This window comes from Ovis aries, chromosome 18 (genome assembly GCF_016772045.2).
Source record: "Ovis aries strain OAR_USU_Benz2616 breed Rambouillet chromosome 18, ARS-UI_Ramb_v3.0, whole genome shotgun sequence".
Taxonomy (NCBI): domain Eukaryota; kingdom Metazoa; phylum Chordata; class Mammalia; order Artiodactyla; family Bovidae; genus Ovis; species Ovis aries.
Genome location: NC_056071.1, coordinates 21,819,744 through 21,835,773, shown reverse-complemented (window position 1 = coordinate 21,835,773; position 16,030 = coordinate 21,819,744). Strand labels below are relative to the sequence as shown.

At 49.0% G+C, this 16,030-nt stretch overlaps 1 protein-coding gene across 3 annotated transcripts in view; it reads right to left on the bottom strand.

Moving 5' to 3' along the window:
• Window positions 1–8,359: 8,359 nt before the first annotated feature.
• Window positions 8,360–16,030, bottom strand: part of ALPK3 (alpha kinase 3) — a 56,839-nt gene continuing 49,168 nt past the window's right edge. For 2 of the 3 annotated variants that reach the window (XM_015101905.3, XM_027957089.2), the window contains 2 exons: window positions 14,768–14,816; window positions 8,360–14,171 (listed from right to left, as the gene is read on the bottom strand). In XM_015101905.3, the coding sequence (XP_014957391.3) occupies window positions 13,826–14,171; window positions 14,768–14,816 (395 nt within the window). In that variant the 3' untranslated portion in view covers window positions 8,360–13,825. The remainder of the gene's footprint in view (window positions 14,172–14,767; window positions 14,817–16,030) is intronic. The other variant, XM_042235114.1, reaches the window with a different exon arrangement.

The window sequence follows — 16,030 nt, the reverse complement described above, 5'->3', positions numbered from 1 at the left end:
GATGAGGCTGCTCTATCTCTCCCATCCCTGTCCCCTTCGTCAGAGGCAAGCCCTTCCCTGTTTCTAGCTTCAGTTCTCTGGGGCCACTCCTATTTCAGAAGGTTTTTTTGGTCAAACTGGTAGAGAATCCCTTCTCCTCTCCAGGCTCTGACATAACGCAGAGGATATTTTTATAACGGGTGAGACATTCAGAGCTGTATGCAGACGTCTTCGGAAGGGGTACAACAACCCCCTTATGTTCTTCTCCCAGTTTTGCCCACACTTCTTGGGTCTTCGCCGATGAAGTCTCTTTCATCGCATCGATTCATGTGTCCAAATGGTGGCTAAAAACCAGAGGCTTTTCCTTAGCTAAGTTCATAAGCAGAACCACGTCATACCTTTCCTAAACCTGCGTCTCTCTCTCTCTCTCTCTCTCTCTCTCTGGGAAGTTAGCAAAAGGGACATTGAATGTGATGTTTCTTTTCTCATTTGGGGCATTGAAAGCTGGGGTTCCTATAGTCCTAGTAGGAATATTCTCAATTAGAAAGTATGTATGCATTCTGATGACACAGAGCAAAACACCAAAACTGAAGAACTATCTTAGACATTGATACCCTCTACTTGTAACTCTTATTCACTTTTCCTAGAAGGGGACCCTCCCTAGACTGAGGACAGAGTGCCCTTTCAGCACATCTACAGCAAGTCTGGGTGTTCACAGGGTAAGGAAATACTCCAAACACCTGAAAGGCCAAAGTTCCTTGCCCCCAACTTACTTGCCATGACTATCCCAGCATCTCCTGACACAGTCCACCCCTTGACCCCTTCAAGTCATTGGGAACAGATGGGCAGAAACGGCCATTAACCACTACAAGGTGAAAGAATGGGTCTGGGGTCCATCTCTCTCAGCAACAGAAGAGGGCCAGTAAAGCCTTGCTTGATCTTTCCGTGAGATCTTATAGAAAAGGTCTGCATGAATTTCTTGGCCAACTCAGTGTTTAACTGAGTGCTACTTTGTGCTGCATATTTCCCTTGTTGCTGTTGTTTTATATACACACACGCACACACATATATATAGTGACTTTTTAAAATTATGTATTTATTTTTGCCTGCACTGGGTCTTTATTGCCACGTGGGCTTTTCTCTAGTTGTGGAGAGTGGGGGCTACTCTTTGTCGCAGTGTGTCAGCCTCTCGTTGCGGTGGTTTCTCTTGTGGAGCCCAGGCTCAGTAGCTGTGGCACATGGGCTTATTTGCCCCATGGCATGTGGGATCTTCCTGGACCTGGGACTGAACCTGTGTCCCCTGCATTAGCAGGTGGATTCTTACCCACTGAACCACCAGGGAAGACCCTGTTGCTGTTGTTTTATCTTCTATCCCTCTTGCCTTTCCATCTCATATTAGCTTTTCATATCCGAGGTTGAGATGTTTCCCTTTTCAATTTGAACTTGGTTAAAGTGTTCCCCCAAGGTGGGTGTTAATTCAGGTTATCCTGTTGGACCTGGGGATGCTACCCCTGGCTTTGGTTTTATACCAGAGCTTACATCCTCTTTTGGGAGGCACATCATTTTCTGCCAGCCATGGAGGGAGCGGGGGGCATTAATTTGGACCTCCATAGCCTTGTTGGTCCAGAGCGTGACACAGTGACAGCTGATAAGCTGGTGAATCGTACAGGCAAAGATCGTCCCGTGATTGTTCCATCTTCTCCCTCTTTCAGGGGAGTACCCTGATGTGGCACCCACGGGGCTTTACAGCAAAGCCAGCTATTTGTACGAAAGTTTTCATGAAGAGGACTGTAGGCCTCCTGGGAAGATCTCATAAAATGAATCTACTGTAGGCCAGCAGAGTCACGAGGAAGATGCTAACAGATGGGGCATCTCAGTTAACTACAGTTATTAAGAAGAACAAAAATGGGCATCTCTGAATGTCACATCCAGACACTGAAACTCTCCAGGTCCCGTATCTTGCTTCCTTCCACCCGGGTGGAGTTCCAGCAATAATATCAATTGTGCCATAGACCACAAGGCACAGCCTCCACTGACTTTCCTCCGACTAGCACTGACTGTTCTTCCTGGGTGGACTTGCCAAGTCTATATCATGACTCAGTTTGAAACCCTTTCCATTGCACTGTGCCTTAAAAGCAAGAGTCATTCTCCCAAAGATTTTGTCCAATGCCCTTCAGGTCTGTGACTAAAGGGGTTTGTGGAGAACCTGACCCATCCCAGGAGCTAAGCACTGACCAGTTGTGGGTCAGGAGGCAGTGCTGACTATTTCCCACAGGACACAGGATGGGAATTGGAAAGACGGTTTTGAGGGGTAGGGTAGGGATGTTGTTAGCCACCCCACCCTGAAGGAAGGAAGAAATACTAGGATCTCCCGGCTTGGAGAAGAACAGCAGCATGTGAGTGGGCCCTGAGATGGATCCCGAAATTCCAGGAGATGACACCAGCTGAGGTTGGCCTGTGCCAGATGGTGCTAAGAGCTTTCACTTCACTATCTCAGTTAACCCTCAAGAAAACCCCATGAGGTAGGTACTGGTCACCATTCCCTCCCATCTGTCCTTCATGGAGAGCATGATGGAGGAGCCAGCACCATAAATGGAGTGACTATTAAGAAGTTGAGCAGCCTGGGGCAGAACCACAAGCCACTCTGCCACGCGTCTGTTATCAGGGAGATCTGACCTGTTGTTTGAGGCGTCCACCATGTGTTTCTACCTCACCTGCAACTCGATAGGCAGGATGGACTCTGGGCTCACACTTTGACCAAATGACTGTGAGTTGTATTCTCTGATCAGACTCCATGAAGTCAGGGACTGTTGCTTGCTGTTCAGTTGCTCAGTTGTGTCCAGCTCTTTACAGTGCCATGAACTGTTGCCCACCAGGTGCCTCTGTCCACAGAATTTCCCAGGCAAGAATACTGGAGTGAGTTGCCATTTCCTTTTCCAGGGGATCTTCCCGACCCAGGGATTGAACCCGGGTCTCCTGCTTGGCAAGCAGATTCTTTACCACTGAGCCACCAGGGAGGCCCAAAGTCAGGGATACTGTGTCTCTAAACAACTCCCTGAAGTATTAGAGAGACCCAGCACACATTCTGCAGGGGCTGGCTTCCTGGGCGCTCAGCCACATAACCTGAATCACTTGACACCAACTGCTCCAGGAATATACTTTTTTTTTTCTGTTAGAAAACAAAAGCCTTTATGATAATTTCTCTGCCAGTGACAGAGTCTACACCGCAGGACACCTGATGCGTCTTAAGCAGATTCCTTAGCCTGAGACGGGGATTCTTGTTCTAGTGACTTGCTTGGGTGTCTGTGTATGGCGGGGGTTGGGGGGCGAGGTGAAGGGGGTGGGGGCAGAGTACAGGATGCAAAATAAGACAGGGGTAAGAAAGGAGGGTGTGGTCTTGGCTAGAGTCTGATCTTGCCGTGAAACTCTGGGACATCCCTAGGTTAGTCCACTTTGAGGCAGGACCAGACTCATCAGTCAGGGGCTAAGAACTGGGAAAGGGTTTGGGAGGGGGTGTCACATCCCAGGTTGGGTGGCTTCCATTTGACTCATGGAATGGTAGCAGGAGGTGATTCCCACAGCAAGGGGATCTGTGCAGGGTGCCAGTGGCACCCACTACTGGCTGGTTTTATTGGCATCCCTCACCCCAGGCTACTGTGGATTAGCTCAATCCATGACCAAGCAGAGTTGTTTCCCCATAGGTGATCAGGGGGTGTCAGAGAGGACCCTGGGTTTGTCTACCACTTGGCTGTAGTGAGAATTCTCAAGGGGGTTTGGTGGAACCAAAGCGGTTTAGTAAAATAAAGGTGTTTAATTTGGTTAGAAACGTCAGCTGGTTGAAACCAAAGGGGTGTGTCCCGTACGGGGTCTGGGTGTACCATTCAAATAATTAAAAAGCCAGCAGCCAGAGCAGCCGACTGGACCTTACCACAGCCCAGGTATCTGCATAATCACGTCCTGTTGTTACTCTACCATGTAGGCATGCGCTGCAGGTCCCAGGGTAACTGTCTTTCATCTTCATGTGGGGTATATCCCCGAGGCTGAGTAGGTGGTAGCAGCTACCTTGAGCTGCCCTTTGGAAATAATAGGAAAGAGCCGTCTCTGAACCACACTAGTTCTGAGGTCAGAGGACAGTTCCCCAGGGGTTCTAGGACCTCTAGTGTCAGTAGGAGTTATTGTTGTTTAGTCACTAAGTCGTGTCCAACTCTTTGAGACCCCATGGACTGTAGCCCACCAGGCTCCTCTGTCCATGGGATTTCCCAGGCAAGAATACTGGAGTGGGTTGCCATTGCCTTCTCCAGGGGATCTTCCCAACCCAGGGATTAAACCCAGGTCTCCTGCATTGGCAGGTGGATTCTTTACCACTGAGCCACATGGGAAGCCCTCAGTAGGGGATGTCTCTTTAAAAAAAAAAAATCAGACCCAAAATGGAGTCAATTATCCCTAGGACAGCAAACCAAGACTCTATTATAGAGTCAGCCACTCCCAGGAACTCAATCTTTAACCAATCAATCTGGAATTACCTGGTCAGCACAGTGAGGTCACCTGCATGACATAATCCCCTTTCCTCCCAAGGGAAGGTGACCTTGCCTGAAATAATCCTTTTTCTCCTCTGACTTTATTGTCCCACCTACTTCCTGCCTTTAAGAACCTTTCACTTTGGGGTTCCCTCATTATCTCCTGATTAAGAATCTGCCTTGCAATGCAAAGGAAACTGGTTTGATCCCTGGTCCAAGAAGATCCCACATGCTGTGGGACAACTAAGCCAGTGTGCCACAACTACTGAACCTGTGCTCTAGAGCCCAGAAGCCACAATTACTGAGCCCCTAGAGCCCGTGTTCTGCAACAAGAAAAACCACTGCAATGAGAAGTCTGTGCACTGTAACGAAGAGTAGTCCCTGCTCACTGCAACTAGAGAAAGATCACACAAAGCAATGACGACTTAGCTTAGCCAAAATTAAATTTAAAGAATGAGATAGCCTCCCTGAGTGTGAATAGTTCACGGGTACTGACAACATCAAGGTACAAAATTGGGACCCAGACTCTGCCCCATGCAACACTGTTGATCTGCCAGTAACCAGAACCCACTTTCAACATAATCTGCCAGGGGCCAGCATGAGGAATCCCACCCGTGACAAGGTCATGCGGAAGGAAGCCTGACAAAACGCAAGGACATGATCAGGCTTCAGGGGTACCCCCTGGAATTTTCTGAGCATCCACCCCCAAGACCAGAGTCTGCCTGCTTTTCCACTCTTCCAATATTCTCTGGAAAAAGTCAAATCAGGGCTTTAGTATTCTGCATTTGAAAGCGATGTTTCAGTTAAACCCCTCTGATAGCTCTCTAGCTTGCCTAACAGGTTCCCCCGGATCTCTTACAGCTTGTGAACTGCTTACAGCCCCACAACCACAAGAGGCACAAAGCTTAAAAGCATCTTAAAGATACAGAGCCTTTTCTAAAGAGTTAAAAATTATATTGGTAGAGGGTTTTCACTGTTGACTCAATGACTGCTGCCAGGCCTTCATAGTCTTTATCTTTTAGGCACCTGGGAAGATGTTAATCAATGTAATCGGGATGTAGAAAAAGATACATAGTAGTTTTGATGTTAGCAACACTAGACTTATAAGTTAATTACTTTTCTTTTGTTATAAATCACTGTACTCCTTTTACTTGTTATAAATTTCTGTATCTTTGCTATGTAAGAATGTAACTTTATTTAGTGCTTTCTGAGAGTGGCACCAGACTTTGGGAAGATCAACACAAATAAGTCTTCTGGTTGACAAACCCTTATCAGAAAAAAGGCTGTAAAATATTAATTGGCCCTTTTGGCGGGAAGATGATGTAAATTACCTAAGATTTCTGCATACAACTAGGTATGCAGAGAGAAAAGCCTGGTTTTGATAAGAGTCTGGGCTGCTAACGCTGCATAATTTTGTATTACCCATCACTACGAACAAAGCTAGTGGAGGTGATGGAATTCCAGTTGAGCTGTTTCAAATCCTGAAAGATGATGCTGTCAAAGTGCTGCATTCAATATGCCAGCAAATTTGGAAAACTCAGCAATGGCCACAGGACTGGAAAAGGTCAGTTTCCATTCCAATCCCAAAAAAAGGCAATGCAAAACAATGCTCAAACTACCGCACAATTGCACTCATCTCACATGCTAGTAAAGTAATGCTCAAAATTCTCCAAGCCAGACTTCAGCAATACGTGAACCGTGAACTCCCTGACGTTCAAGCTGGTTTTAGAAAAGGCAGAGGAACCAGAGATCAAATTGCCAACATCCGCTGGATCATGGAAAAAGCAAGAGAGTTCCAGAAAGACATCTATTTCTGCTTTATTGACTATGCCAAAGCCTTTGACTGTGTGGATCACAAGAAACTGTGGAAAATTCTTCAAGAGATGGGAATACCAGACCACCTGACCTGCCTCTTGAGAAATCTGTATGCAGGTCAGGAAGCAACAGTTAGAACTGGACATGGAACAACAGACTGGTTCCAAATAGGAAAAGGAGTACGTCAAGGCTATATGTTGTCACCCTGCTTATTTAACTTATATGCAGAGTACATCATGAGAAATGCTGGACTGGAAGAAACATAAGCTGGAATCAAGATTGCCAGGAGAAATATCAATAATCTCAGATATGCAGATGACAACACCCTTATGGCAGAAAGTGAAGAGGAACTAAAAAGCCTCTTGATGAAAGTGAAAGAGGAGAGTGAAAAACATGGCTTAAAGCTCAACATTTAGAAAACAAAGATCATGGCATCCGGTCCCATCACTTCATGGGAAATAGATGGGAAACAGTAGAAACAGTGTCAGATTTTATTTTTTGGGGGGCTCCAAAATCACTGCAGATGGTGACTGCAGCCATGAAATTAAAAGACGCTTACTCCTTGGAAGAAAAGTTATGACCAACCTAGATAGTATATTCAAAAGCAGAGACATTACTTTGCTGACTAAGGTCCGTCTAGTCAAGGCTATGGTTTTTCCTGTGGTCATGTATGGATGTGAGAGTTGGACTGTGAAGAAGGCTGAGTGCTGAAGAATTGATGCTTTTGAACTGTGGTGTTGGAGAAGACTCTTGAGAGTCCCTTGGACTGCAAGGAGATCCAACAAGTCCATTCTGAAGATCAGCCCTGGGATTTCTTTGGAAGGAATGATGCTAAAGCTGAAGCTCCAGTACTTTGGCCACCTCATGCAAAGAGTTGACTCATTGGAAAAGACTTTGATGCTGGGAGGGATTGGGGGCAGGAGGAGAAAGGGACGACGGAGGATGAGATGGCCGGATGGCATCACGGACTCGATGGACGTGAGTCTGAGTGAACTCTGGGAGCTGGTGATGGACAGGGAGGCCTGGCATGCTGCGATTCATGGGGTTTCAAAGAGTCGGACACGACTGAGCGACTGAACTGAACTGAACTGATTGATCTCTATGTACAATCAAAAAGATATAAAAGGCCTTCCTAGACAATAGAGGCCGGACCAGTCACTGGACTGGTTTCCCCGTGTCTCCTCTTTACTCTAATTTCAGGCTGAATTCGCATCTGGAGCGGGGTGACTCACCAAGTCTACTTACTTGTCCTGGCTTCTAAGACCCGCGCGAAAGGGAGCCTAAGGTGGGGCACCCTTTGATATTCAAGTGGGCGCCAGTGGCCCAACGTAGATGGTGCAAATCTCTTGTCCTGAGATTTTATTGGTCTTCCCCTAAGCCAAGTTATTCAGCCTCCTTTCTCCACTTAATTTTCCTACTACACTATTTCTTCATAATCTAATCTTATATTAATAAATAAATGTTTCTTCTTGCTTACACCGTCCACGCTTCGAATCACCCTGGATCCACCGGGGCTGGACCCCAGCAATAATCCAAGGGACGAGAGACAGAATCAGATCAGGAAATAGAAGAGTTACTCTCAGAAGAAACTATGAGCTAGCTAATGTGCATCCTTAGTTGCTTCAGTTGTGCCATACTCTTTGCGACTGTAGCCCACTAGGCTCCTCTGTCCATGGGATTCTCCTGGCAAGAATACTGGAATGGATTGCCATGCCCTCCTCCAGGCAATCTTCCCGATCCAGGGACTGAACCGTCTCCTGCATTGCAGGCAGGTTCTTTACCACTGAGTCACCAGCAAAGCCCTATGAGCTAGCTAATATACCTTGTCTAAAAACAGAGAGGAAATTTATGGAAACTTTAAGGCTGTTTGACCAAGATAGTACAACACAGTTTGTTGATTCAGGTTTTGTTTACTGATGTGTTCTCACTCACCAGAGATTCTGGAGAAGCTCAAACAGCCACAGTTCTTACCATGTGGAGTGGATATGTTGACACATGCTAAATTGTAACAGAAGACCAAAAAGCCAAGAAAGGCAGCAACTCACAGATTTCAGGAAACAAGAGGGCTTTATTGGGTCCCTGGCAAGCATCCAGCCCAACTACGCTCTCACTGTTCTCTGACAGGACCCACAAGATGGTCTCACTCTGTCGTGAGAAATTGGCGAGGGAGGCTCTGCTGGCATTCCTCTCTGGGCCTGGAATGCTGGTTGGAAGAGGCCTTGTGAAAATGAACTCCCTGATCTCAGCAGCAGAGATAGATAAATAGAAGGAACACAGTAGAGGAGTCAGCATGATGGACATGGGCATAGAAACCAGACCCCTAGCTATGGTTATCGATCATGGGGTCCCAGGAATGAAAAAGACCAGACAGTGCCTAAGATACCACCCAGTCATGACCATAACTAAAGATTTCTGGTCGGGCAAAGAGGCCTGTCTCAAACTGCCAAGGTAGAGTCAAAATCTCCACTTAATTTCCAGACTTTCAATGGAGAGGAAGTCAAATATCTTTGAAGAAAAGCCTTATTTTGCATATTATGAACCTTCCTTGCAGCCTTCCCCCAAAGGGATCTATGTTCAATTATTTGGGAATGGAAAGGAAAAGAAAATATTCAGACCCGGGGAGGGGATTCTATAGGACACTGACTTCAAGCTAAGTCCAATGTCTGGGGACAACAGAAAAGCATGTGGTCTGTCCATCCAAGGAGATATTTAATAGACTAAATTTTGTGCCTTAGTAGACTGGGTGGAAATTCAAAGCCAGTGAAGGTTAGTTATTCTGAGCGTACAGTTGAAATGGATATACTCTGAAACAGGTATAACCCGCACAATGGCCCTGATGAGTGGGATGAGAATGACTACAGTAGGATAGGATGAGCACAAGCCATCAGTTACCCCCTCCCTACCGAAACGGTAAAAGTGATACCATGTTCGTGCAGGAACTATAGGTATCAGTGTTGCTACCAGATTGGCGGGCGAAGTCATGACTCCCACCACAGCCCAGCTTGGCCAGCGCAAACCACCAGGAGGGCTTTGGCTCATTGTAAACCTTAAAATGTGGTGACTCCGATGGCAGGTGCTCTCCCAGAAATGGTCTTCTTGCTAAAGGAAATTCACCCACCTCTTGGCATTTGGTATGAACCCTTTGATCTAGCGAAATCTTTTTTTCCCCTCCATTTTGATGAGCAAAGAACATCAGAAGCAATCCATCTTCAGGTGGCAGGGCCGCAGGACTCCATTGCTGTCCTGCTTAAAGATATGTAATATCTTAGCTGCACAGCTCCGTGCCACAACCTGCCTCATGGGGACCTTGACCTCAGCACTTCAATGTTCCATCATGTTGATAGGACCTGGAGATCAGCAGTTTCCCTAGATGCTTTGTTAAGACATATGTAATGAGTCAGAGGTGGGAGATAAAGCATGCAGAACTGCAAACTTTTCCCCTGATAAAGTTCCTGGGGATCAAGTGATCCGTTGAGGTCAGAATAGTTTGTTAATGTAGAAGAAATTCCTGCATTGTGAATTCCTTACCACTAAGGCCCAATTTCAGGCAAAAATGTCAGGTGGGAGCATCTTCTTGCTCCATCCCACTTACTGACTGACCCAAAAGACTGCCAGCTTTGGGCTGGGCCCAGAGCAAGTGAAGGCTCTTGAGCAGGACAAGCCGTTACACACGATTCTGCCACCAGGCTGCCTGTGGCAGACCCAGGGTGCTTGAGAGATTTATCTGTGCCATACTGGGGAGCTACATGGCAGCCTCGGCAGAGCAGAGTGCTGTGTGTAGCTTTTGGAAAGTCTTGATTTGGAAAATGTGGCAGGAGAACCCAGAGTGTGGAACCAAGAGATACTCTGGCCAACAAGTAACTATTAGCCTGTTGAGACACAGCCCTCTGACTTGTCACTGGGCTCTGGGGCAGTCTAGGGCTTGGCTACAGCATACTAGGTGGCCATGCTGGCCTTCAAGAAAAGGGGCTGTCAGACCCACCCAGCCACAGACAGGTGTGGCCTCCATCACTAAGCAGACACGCCAGGATAGGGTTCTCAAGGCACAGGCAAGCGTGTGGGGAGGTGGCTCCCTCCCTCTCTCCCACGATGCCTCCTCCTGACCCATGGCTGAATTCATTTCAGTCTACAGCTACACTATGGCTTTAATGAGGTGGGAACCCATCTTGACCATTATGGGCTCTTCTGGATTTGGTTTGCTCTCCTGACCTGTGACACCTCGCCCATCAAAATCCACAGGATTATCAAGTGTTCTAAATCTTCAATCAGAGAAGGCACTTCATAGCAAAGTGACAGGTTGACACCTGTGGCATCTGCTCATCTTGTTAGGATCCCAGAAGTCTAGAAGCGGTTAGCTTGAAAATACAGTGAAATAGTTTGCTGAGAACTCAGATGTGGCACCGGCTGAAAACAATACCTTGCAAAACTGGGTAAGGCCTGCAAGATGGAGCATAAGCTCCAAATCTGCAACCTGTTCATGGTGCTATTTCTCCTACAGGTTGAAGCGTGAAGAGGGGCGTTATTACATCTCAAAGCTCTTCTCATACCTGAGGTTTAGGATGCGACTGGTGTAGAGGTTTTAGTCCCTAAGGAAACATCTTCAAAAATTCATAGTAATGATTCAAGTGAATTAAAGTCCTAGGCATCTGGCTGGCTCAGGTTTTTTGTACCTCTAAGCAACACATAGCTAGGACAGGAGTGTATCTGGAATAGGAGTATACATAAAGACTATGTGTAGGAGTAGCTAGGGTGATTAACCTATTGAGGGAAAATAAGATCTCGGCTATTTAAAAGGGGGCAGGGTACAGATGGACGTGGGGCGTTTTCTAAAGTGCTTCCTGGTTTTCCATATCCACTGGCTAATGTTTGCCACAGGCAGGACCACTAAGGAACTGGACTTTGGGACTGAAGATCCAAAAAAATCCGTCATAAATACTAGTTCTCATGACCAGTTATGGAAGAGTGCTGTAGCCTTTACTCACACCTCCCTTCTTGCTGGGTCATATTCCTTCCACAGGTTGCAGAATTTCAAGATGAGAGTATGATAAGAGGGAAGAGTATAATTTGTGACATTGGACTTCAGAGAATGGCAGCCCTGGTCACTACCCCTGGACTTGGTCACTGGCTTTGACCTTGAGTGGTCTCCCCAAGCAGAAAGTAATTTGCTTTTGGTCACATGTGAGAGTCATAATGTATCATATGGGAAGAAGGGTGTGTTTTTGTGTCAGTGTTTCTCCAGTGATTGCCTGCCAAGCCTGTCTTAACCTCCACCACTCTTCTTGCGAGAATCCCCATTCTTTGGAAAACTGCCTCTCCCCTACTCCACAGTGCCCTGAGCTCTGGGACAGGAATTTGAATCTTGAGTGGAAAGAGACCCACTGGAGCCAATGGCAGCAGCTCCTGGGAGGCAAGCTCCAGAGCCACGATGGCTCCTGCCTTTCTAGGTCCTGTGAACTACCCCACACCCTTCCCATGAGTCCCTGCTCCTCCTTTAGACTGGTCCAAGTCCATTTCTGTTACTCAAAACCTGAGAAACATAATGGCCAGTGTCTCTTTTGAGACCACCTCTGCCTCCTACCGGTGGTCAGCTCAGAGTCTGGCATAAAGGAAGTCTGCTCAGTATGTCTGAATGAATGGGTGGGTGAACAAACAAATCAACAACATTCAGCTCTCAGTTCACCAAAGCAGTCTGGATATGCAGGCTGGGAGAGTGAGGGGCACATTGGGGCAAGAGGAAAAAGTGTGGAGTCACCTGAGCACAAGAGGAGGTAGAGAAGTCAGAAACATCTAGTGGAGGGGGGAAATATGGGGCGAAGAAAGGCCTGGGCAGTTGGGTGGGGCTGGGGCTGAGAAACCTCTGCAGCTGGGAAAGCTGGAGACAGTCCGTGAGTAACTGAGAGGACGACGGCACTGGTCATCCCTTCAGCTGGTTTTGCTGGTGGGCGTCTCCCCAGCTCTACTCCTTTCCTGGGTTCCTTTCTTTGCGTTCCTCTTCCAAATGAAGGAGCAGTTCCACAGGCCTAAGCACCGTCATGCTCAGGGACCCAAGTCATCTTCCCAGTGGTACAAGCAGCACAGACTGTCTGGCTGTGGCCATGGAAGGCTGAGACTGTCAATCCAGGAGCCAAACCATGGATCTATCTTTCCAGTGGGTCCAGGGACTGGAGGATGTCCTCAGAAAACCCTGCCTGGGGAGGGGGGGACCCTGACCCCGTACACCTACAACCACACTAGAGGAGGTGAGCTGGATGCACAGTGGCTGCCTTTATTGCATTCCAAGGGGACTGGGCTAGCTCTAGACTCCCCCATCCCAGGCCTCAAGAAGGGCTCTCAGGAAAGACCCAGGGTGCTGGGCTGAGGACAACAACTCCTCAGGAGCCCGTACTGAGGCCCAGAGCTGGAGGCCCAGGATTGAGAGCTGAATGTTGGAGGCAGAGTCCTAATCCCCAGACAGAGACGCTTGTCTACCCTACGCGGGGATGGGCTGCATTCTTCCCAGAACTCCCACGTGTACTCCCTCTGGAGAAGAGTCCAGCCCTCTGTCCCTGGTCAAGAGGGCAGTGTGGAATTCACTGTGACCCCCTCTCCTTTCAGTAAGGAGCACAAGGCATCACAAAGTTGACGCCTTCCCTCTGGCCACAGCTGCTGATGCAACCCTCACCTCACGGCACAGGGCCTGGGAGGAGGGGACAGGTGTACTGGGGGTGGCGGCTGAGAGGCCAGAGGGTGTGCTCCTTCCCGAGGTGTGGTGGGTAGGGTGGGGGTCAGCTAGGAAGCCCTAGGGTAGGGGGACAGTCAGCGAAAGGCAGGCACAGGCTGCAATCGGGCTCAAAGCCAGGGATGGGGGATAGGGAGCAAGGGAGCAGGGGAGGCAGGGGAGTGAGTGCCTGAGCAACAGGGAAAAGCTGAGCATGAACACGCATCACCAAAGACCACTGCACAAGGAGGGGACAGGCCCTGGAAGGGCCCTGAGCCCCATTCGGGCTCAGGGACAGGTTAGTGGCAAGATAAGCTGGGATAAATGAGGCAAAATGGCTGAAGGAAAAGACCCTGAGAGTCACCAGGCCAGACAGAGCAGAGGAAGTCTGGAGCCCTGAGGGCAGGGAGAGATCAGAGCCAAGTAAAGGGAGAAGGGAGACGCTGTCCCACATGCCCCAGAGCCTGACGTTAGCGGCAGGGTCTGGGCAGGACACTGGCTGCAGATCATGCAGAGGACTCAGGGCAGCCCCAGCAGTGGCCAGTGTAAACTTCAAGGACGGCCAGGCTGCCAGGCACTTGGAGGTGGGGCCTGGGAGCCCTGTTGACAAATGGCACCAGGAGAGGCCACGGGACTGGGTGCCACACGCCCAGTGTCTGAGGAGCTGAGTGAGGAGCGGCTGCTTGGAAAGGCCCTGGGTGGAGCCTCCTGGGGCACACCTGCTCCAGTCGGTTCTGTACTGGGAACATCTCTGGCGGTTTGAGCTGCTTCCTTGTTGGTCTGCTGCTGGATGGAGGCCCCCAGCCTCCTGTGGGGGCTACCGCTTGCCCTGGGCCTTGGAGCCCCCCTCTTGGATGGGAGGCTGTCCCAATAACTGGGTGGCAACCACCTCTGAGGCCTGAGGGGTGGCTTTGGAGCCCGAAGCACTCTTCCGGGTGCCCTGGGGACTCGGGGGGCCTTTCTTCTGGGGCTGAGGACTCAGCTGGGGGCCCTTCCTGCCGGCAGATGGACTCTTGGAGCCTTTGGCCTTGGCTTGGGGGTGGGTGGCCTCTGGGCCCTTGAGGGGTTTTAGCCCCAGCATCTCACAGAAGGTGTTGCACTGGTGGGAGGAGGCGAACTGGTCCAGCAGGGCGGGGAAACAGCTCTCCTTGAGGCCTTGGTACCTGTGGCAGGACACAAGAGCTGAGTGGGGTCCCACCCAGAGAGACAGTCCTCAGGGCAGACCGTGGGGTGGCCATGGCATGGTGTCATGCCCAAGGTACCTCTTACCTTACCTCAGGGTGCTGGGGAGTCCACCTCAACTGGCAGCACCCAAAACCTCACTAATCTGAGGCCTCATTTGGCCCTGGCCCACAGAACTCATCACGTGAGATATTGCTTGGTGTGAGGAGGCTCTACTTTATCAACATAAATTAGTGCAGACTTCAGGTCCCCACTCCACTCACAGGCCCTGTTTATCTGCCCCCCGATGAACCTCCATAAGGTTTCTCTGTGAGAAAGCAGAGGAGCAGGTTCACTGCAACCCCAGAACGCCAGGTGGTCCTTTGTGGGTGGCAAGAGCTGCTGGTCAAGATCTGGGGTCAGGGCCGCAGCAAGTGAGAAGCAGAGGTCCCTGAGACATTGGGACATGGCCTTGGGCACAACTGGGGCTATTGAGTCACAAGGTTCAGCACCTTAGGGATGGAGAACCAGAAGAACTTTGACATTTTACACCCCAAGCAGCCTCTCAGAGGGCATTCTGTAGCAAAGAAGCACTCACCCTCGCATTTTGGTAGCAATCTGCACATCGGTCATTTTCCAGTTAACCCCTGAAAAGAGAAAGACAGAGAGTACAGGGAGCTGGTAGTAGCCTGGGGCAGTTCTAGGGCCCCCAGGTCTCCAAGATGCGTATCATTTTAGATGGGAATAAGCCAAGCTCTAGGTACATCTTTGGGTTCCCTCTCACTGGGCATCACCAGGCCTGTCTCGGGGGCAGTATGGGTATATTTGTATTATGAGTAGTAATAATAGTTCCATTTTCACGGTGAGGAAATTAAGTAACTTCAGCAGAGTCAGTCATTCATTCGTTTACTAACTGGGCACGGTCTGTGTACAATGACCACTGTGAATTAAAGTATCATTCCTGGACCCACAAGTCTTCCAGCTAAGCTATTCTATCTCTACTGGGTGAGATTAGGTCATCCTAAACTGGGCAAGTCTCTGGCTTTGAGCTAAAACTTTCTCCTCCTCCTTAACAGATTAGCCCATCTGGACAGAGAGAGAGAGGTAGAAATGGAAAGGTATACCAGGGCTGGACTGGCAGAAGTGTAGCATGGGTAAGACCAGCTTCCACATACTCATCAAGGCAGCAAGCAAGCACTCCAAGCAGCCAGACGGGCTCCAAGGTTAAGAGAGCCTTGAAGGACAGAGTTGGGCAAACAGTGATGGAGGAAACACATCCCACCCTGGCCAGGCTACCCAGCACCTTAACATTGTGCGTCAGGCCTGTGACCGCCCTTCCCTGTTTGCACTCTGTCCAGCTGCCTTCCTCCAGGAACCAAGCTCACTAACAGGCCTGAGTCCAGTAGATGACAGAGCAGCACAGATGTGGGCTTGAAACCAGGTAAATCTGGCCTTCCATTTTGGCTCTGTCGCTTTGGAACCGTGTGTGCTTGGCTAGTCACTTCCTATCTCTAATCCTCGATAGTAAACCCAGTGATCATGCTGCTCATCTTGTAGGGGAATTAAGAGATCATGGTAGGTGTCAGACCCTAACTTAGTGTCTGAAGCACAGCAGTTATGCAATAAATATTCATTTCTTTGTCTTTTCTCTTTCAGCATTTTCCACATTCCATTTTGCATGGTAATACTCATGATCCCTCACTTGCACAGAACTCTGGTTTGCAGAGGGCATTCCCAAATACAGTCTCATGGAATCTTCATAATAAGTCTGAGAGAGAGGCAGGGAGGATACTATTATTCCTAGAGAGGGAAAGGAAATGGAAGCTCAGAGGGATGAAAGACGTAATCTGTCTGAGCTTCT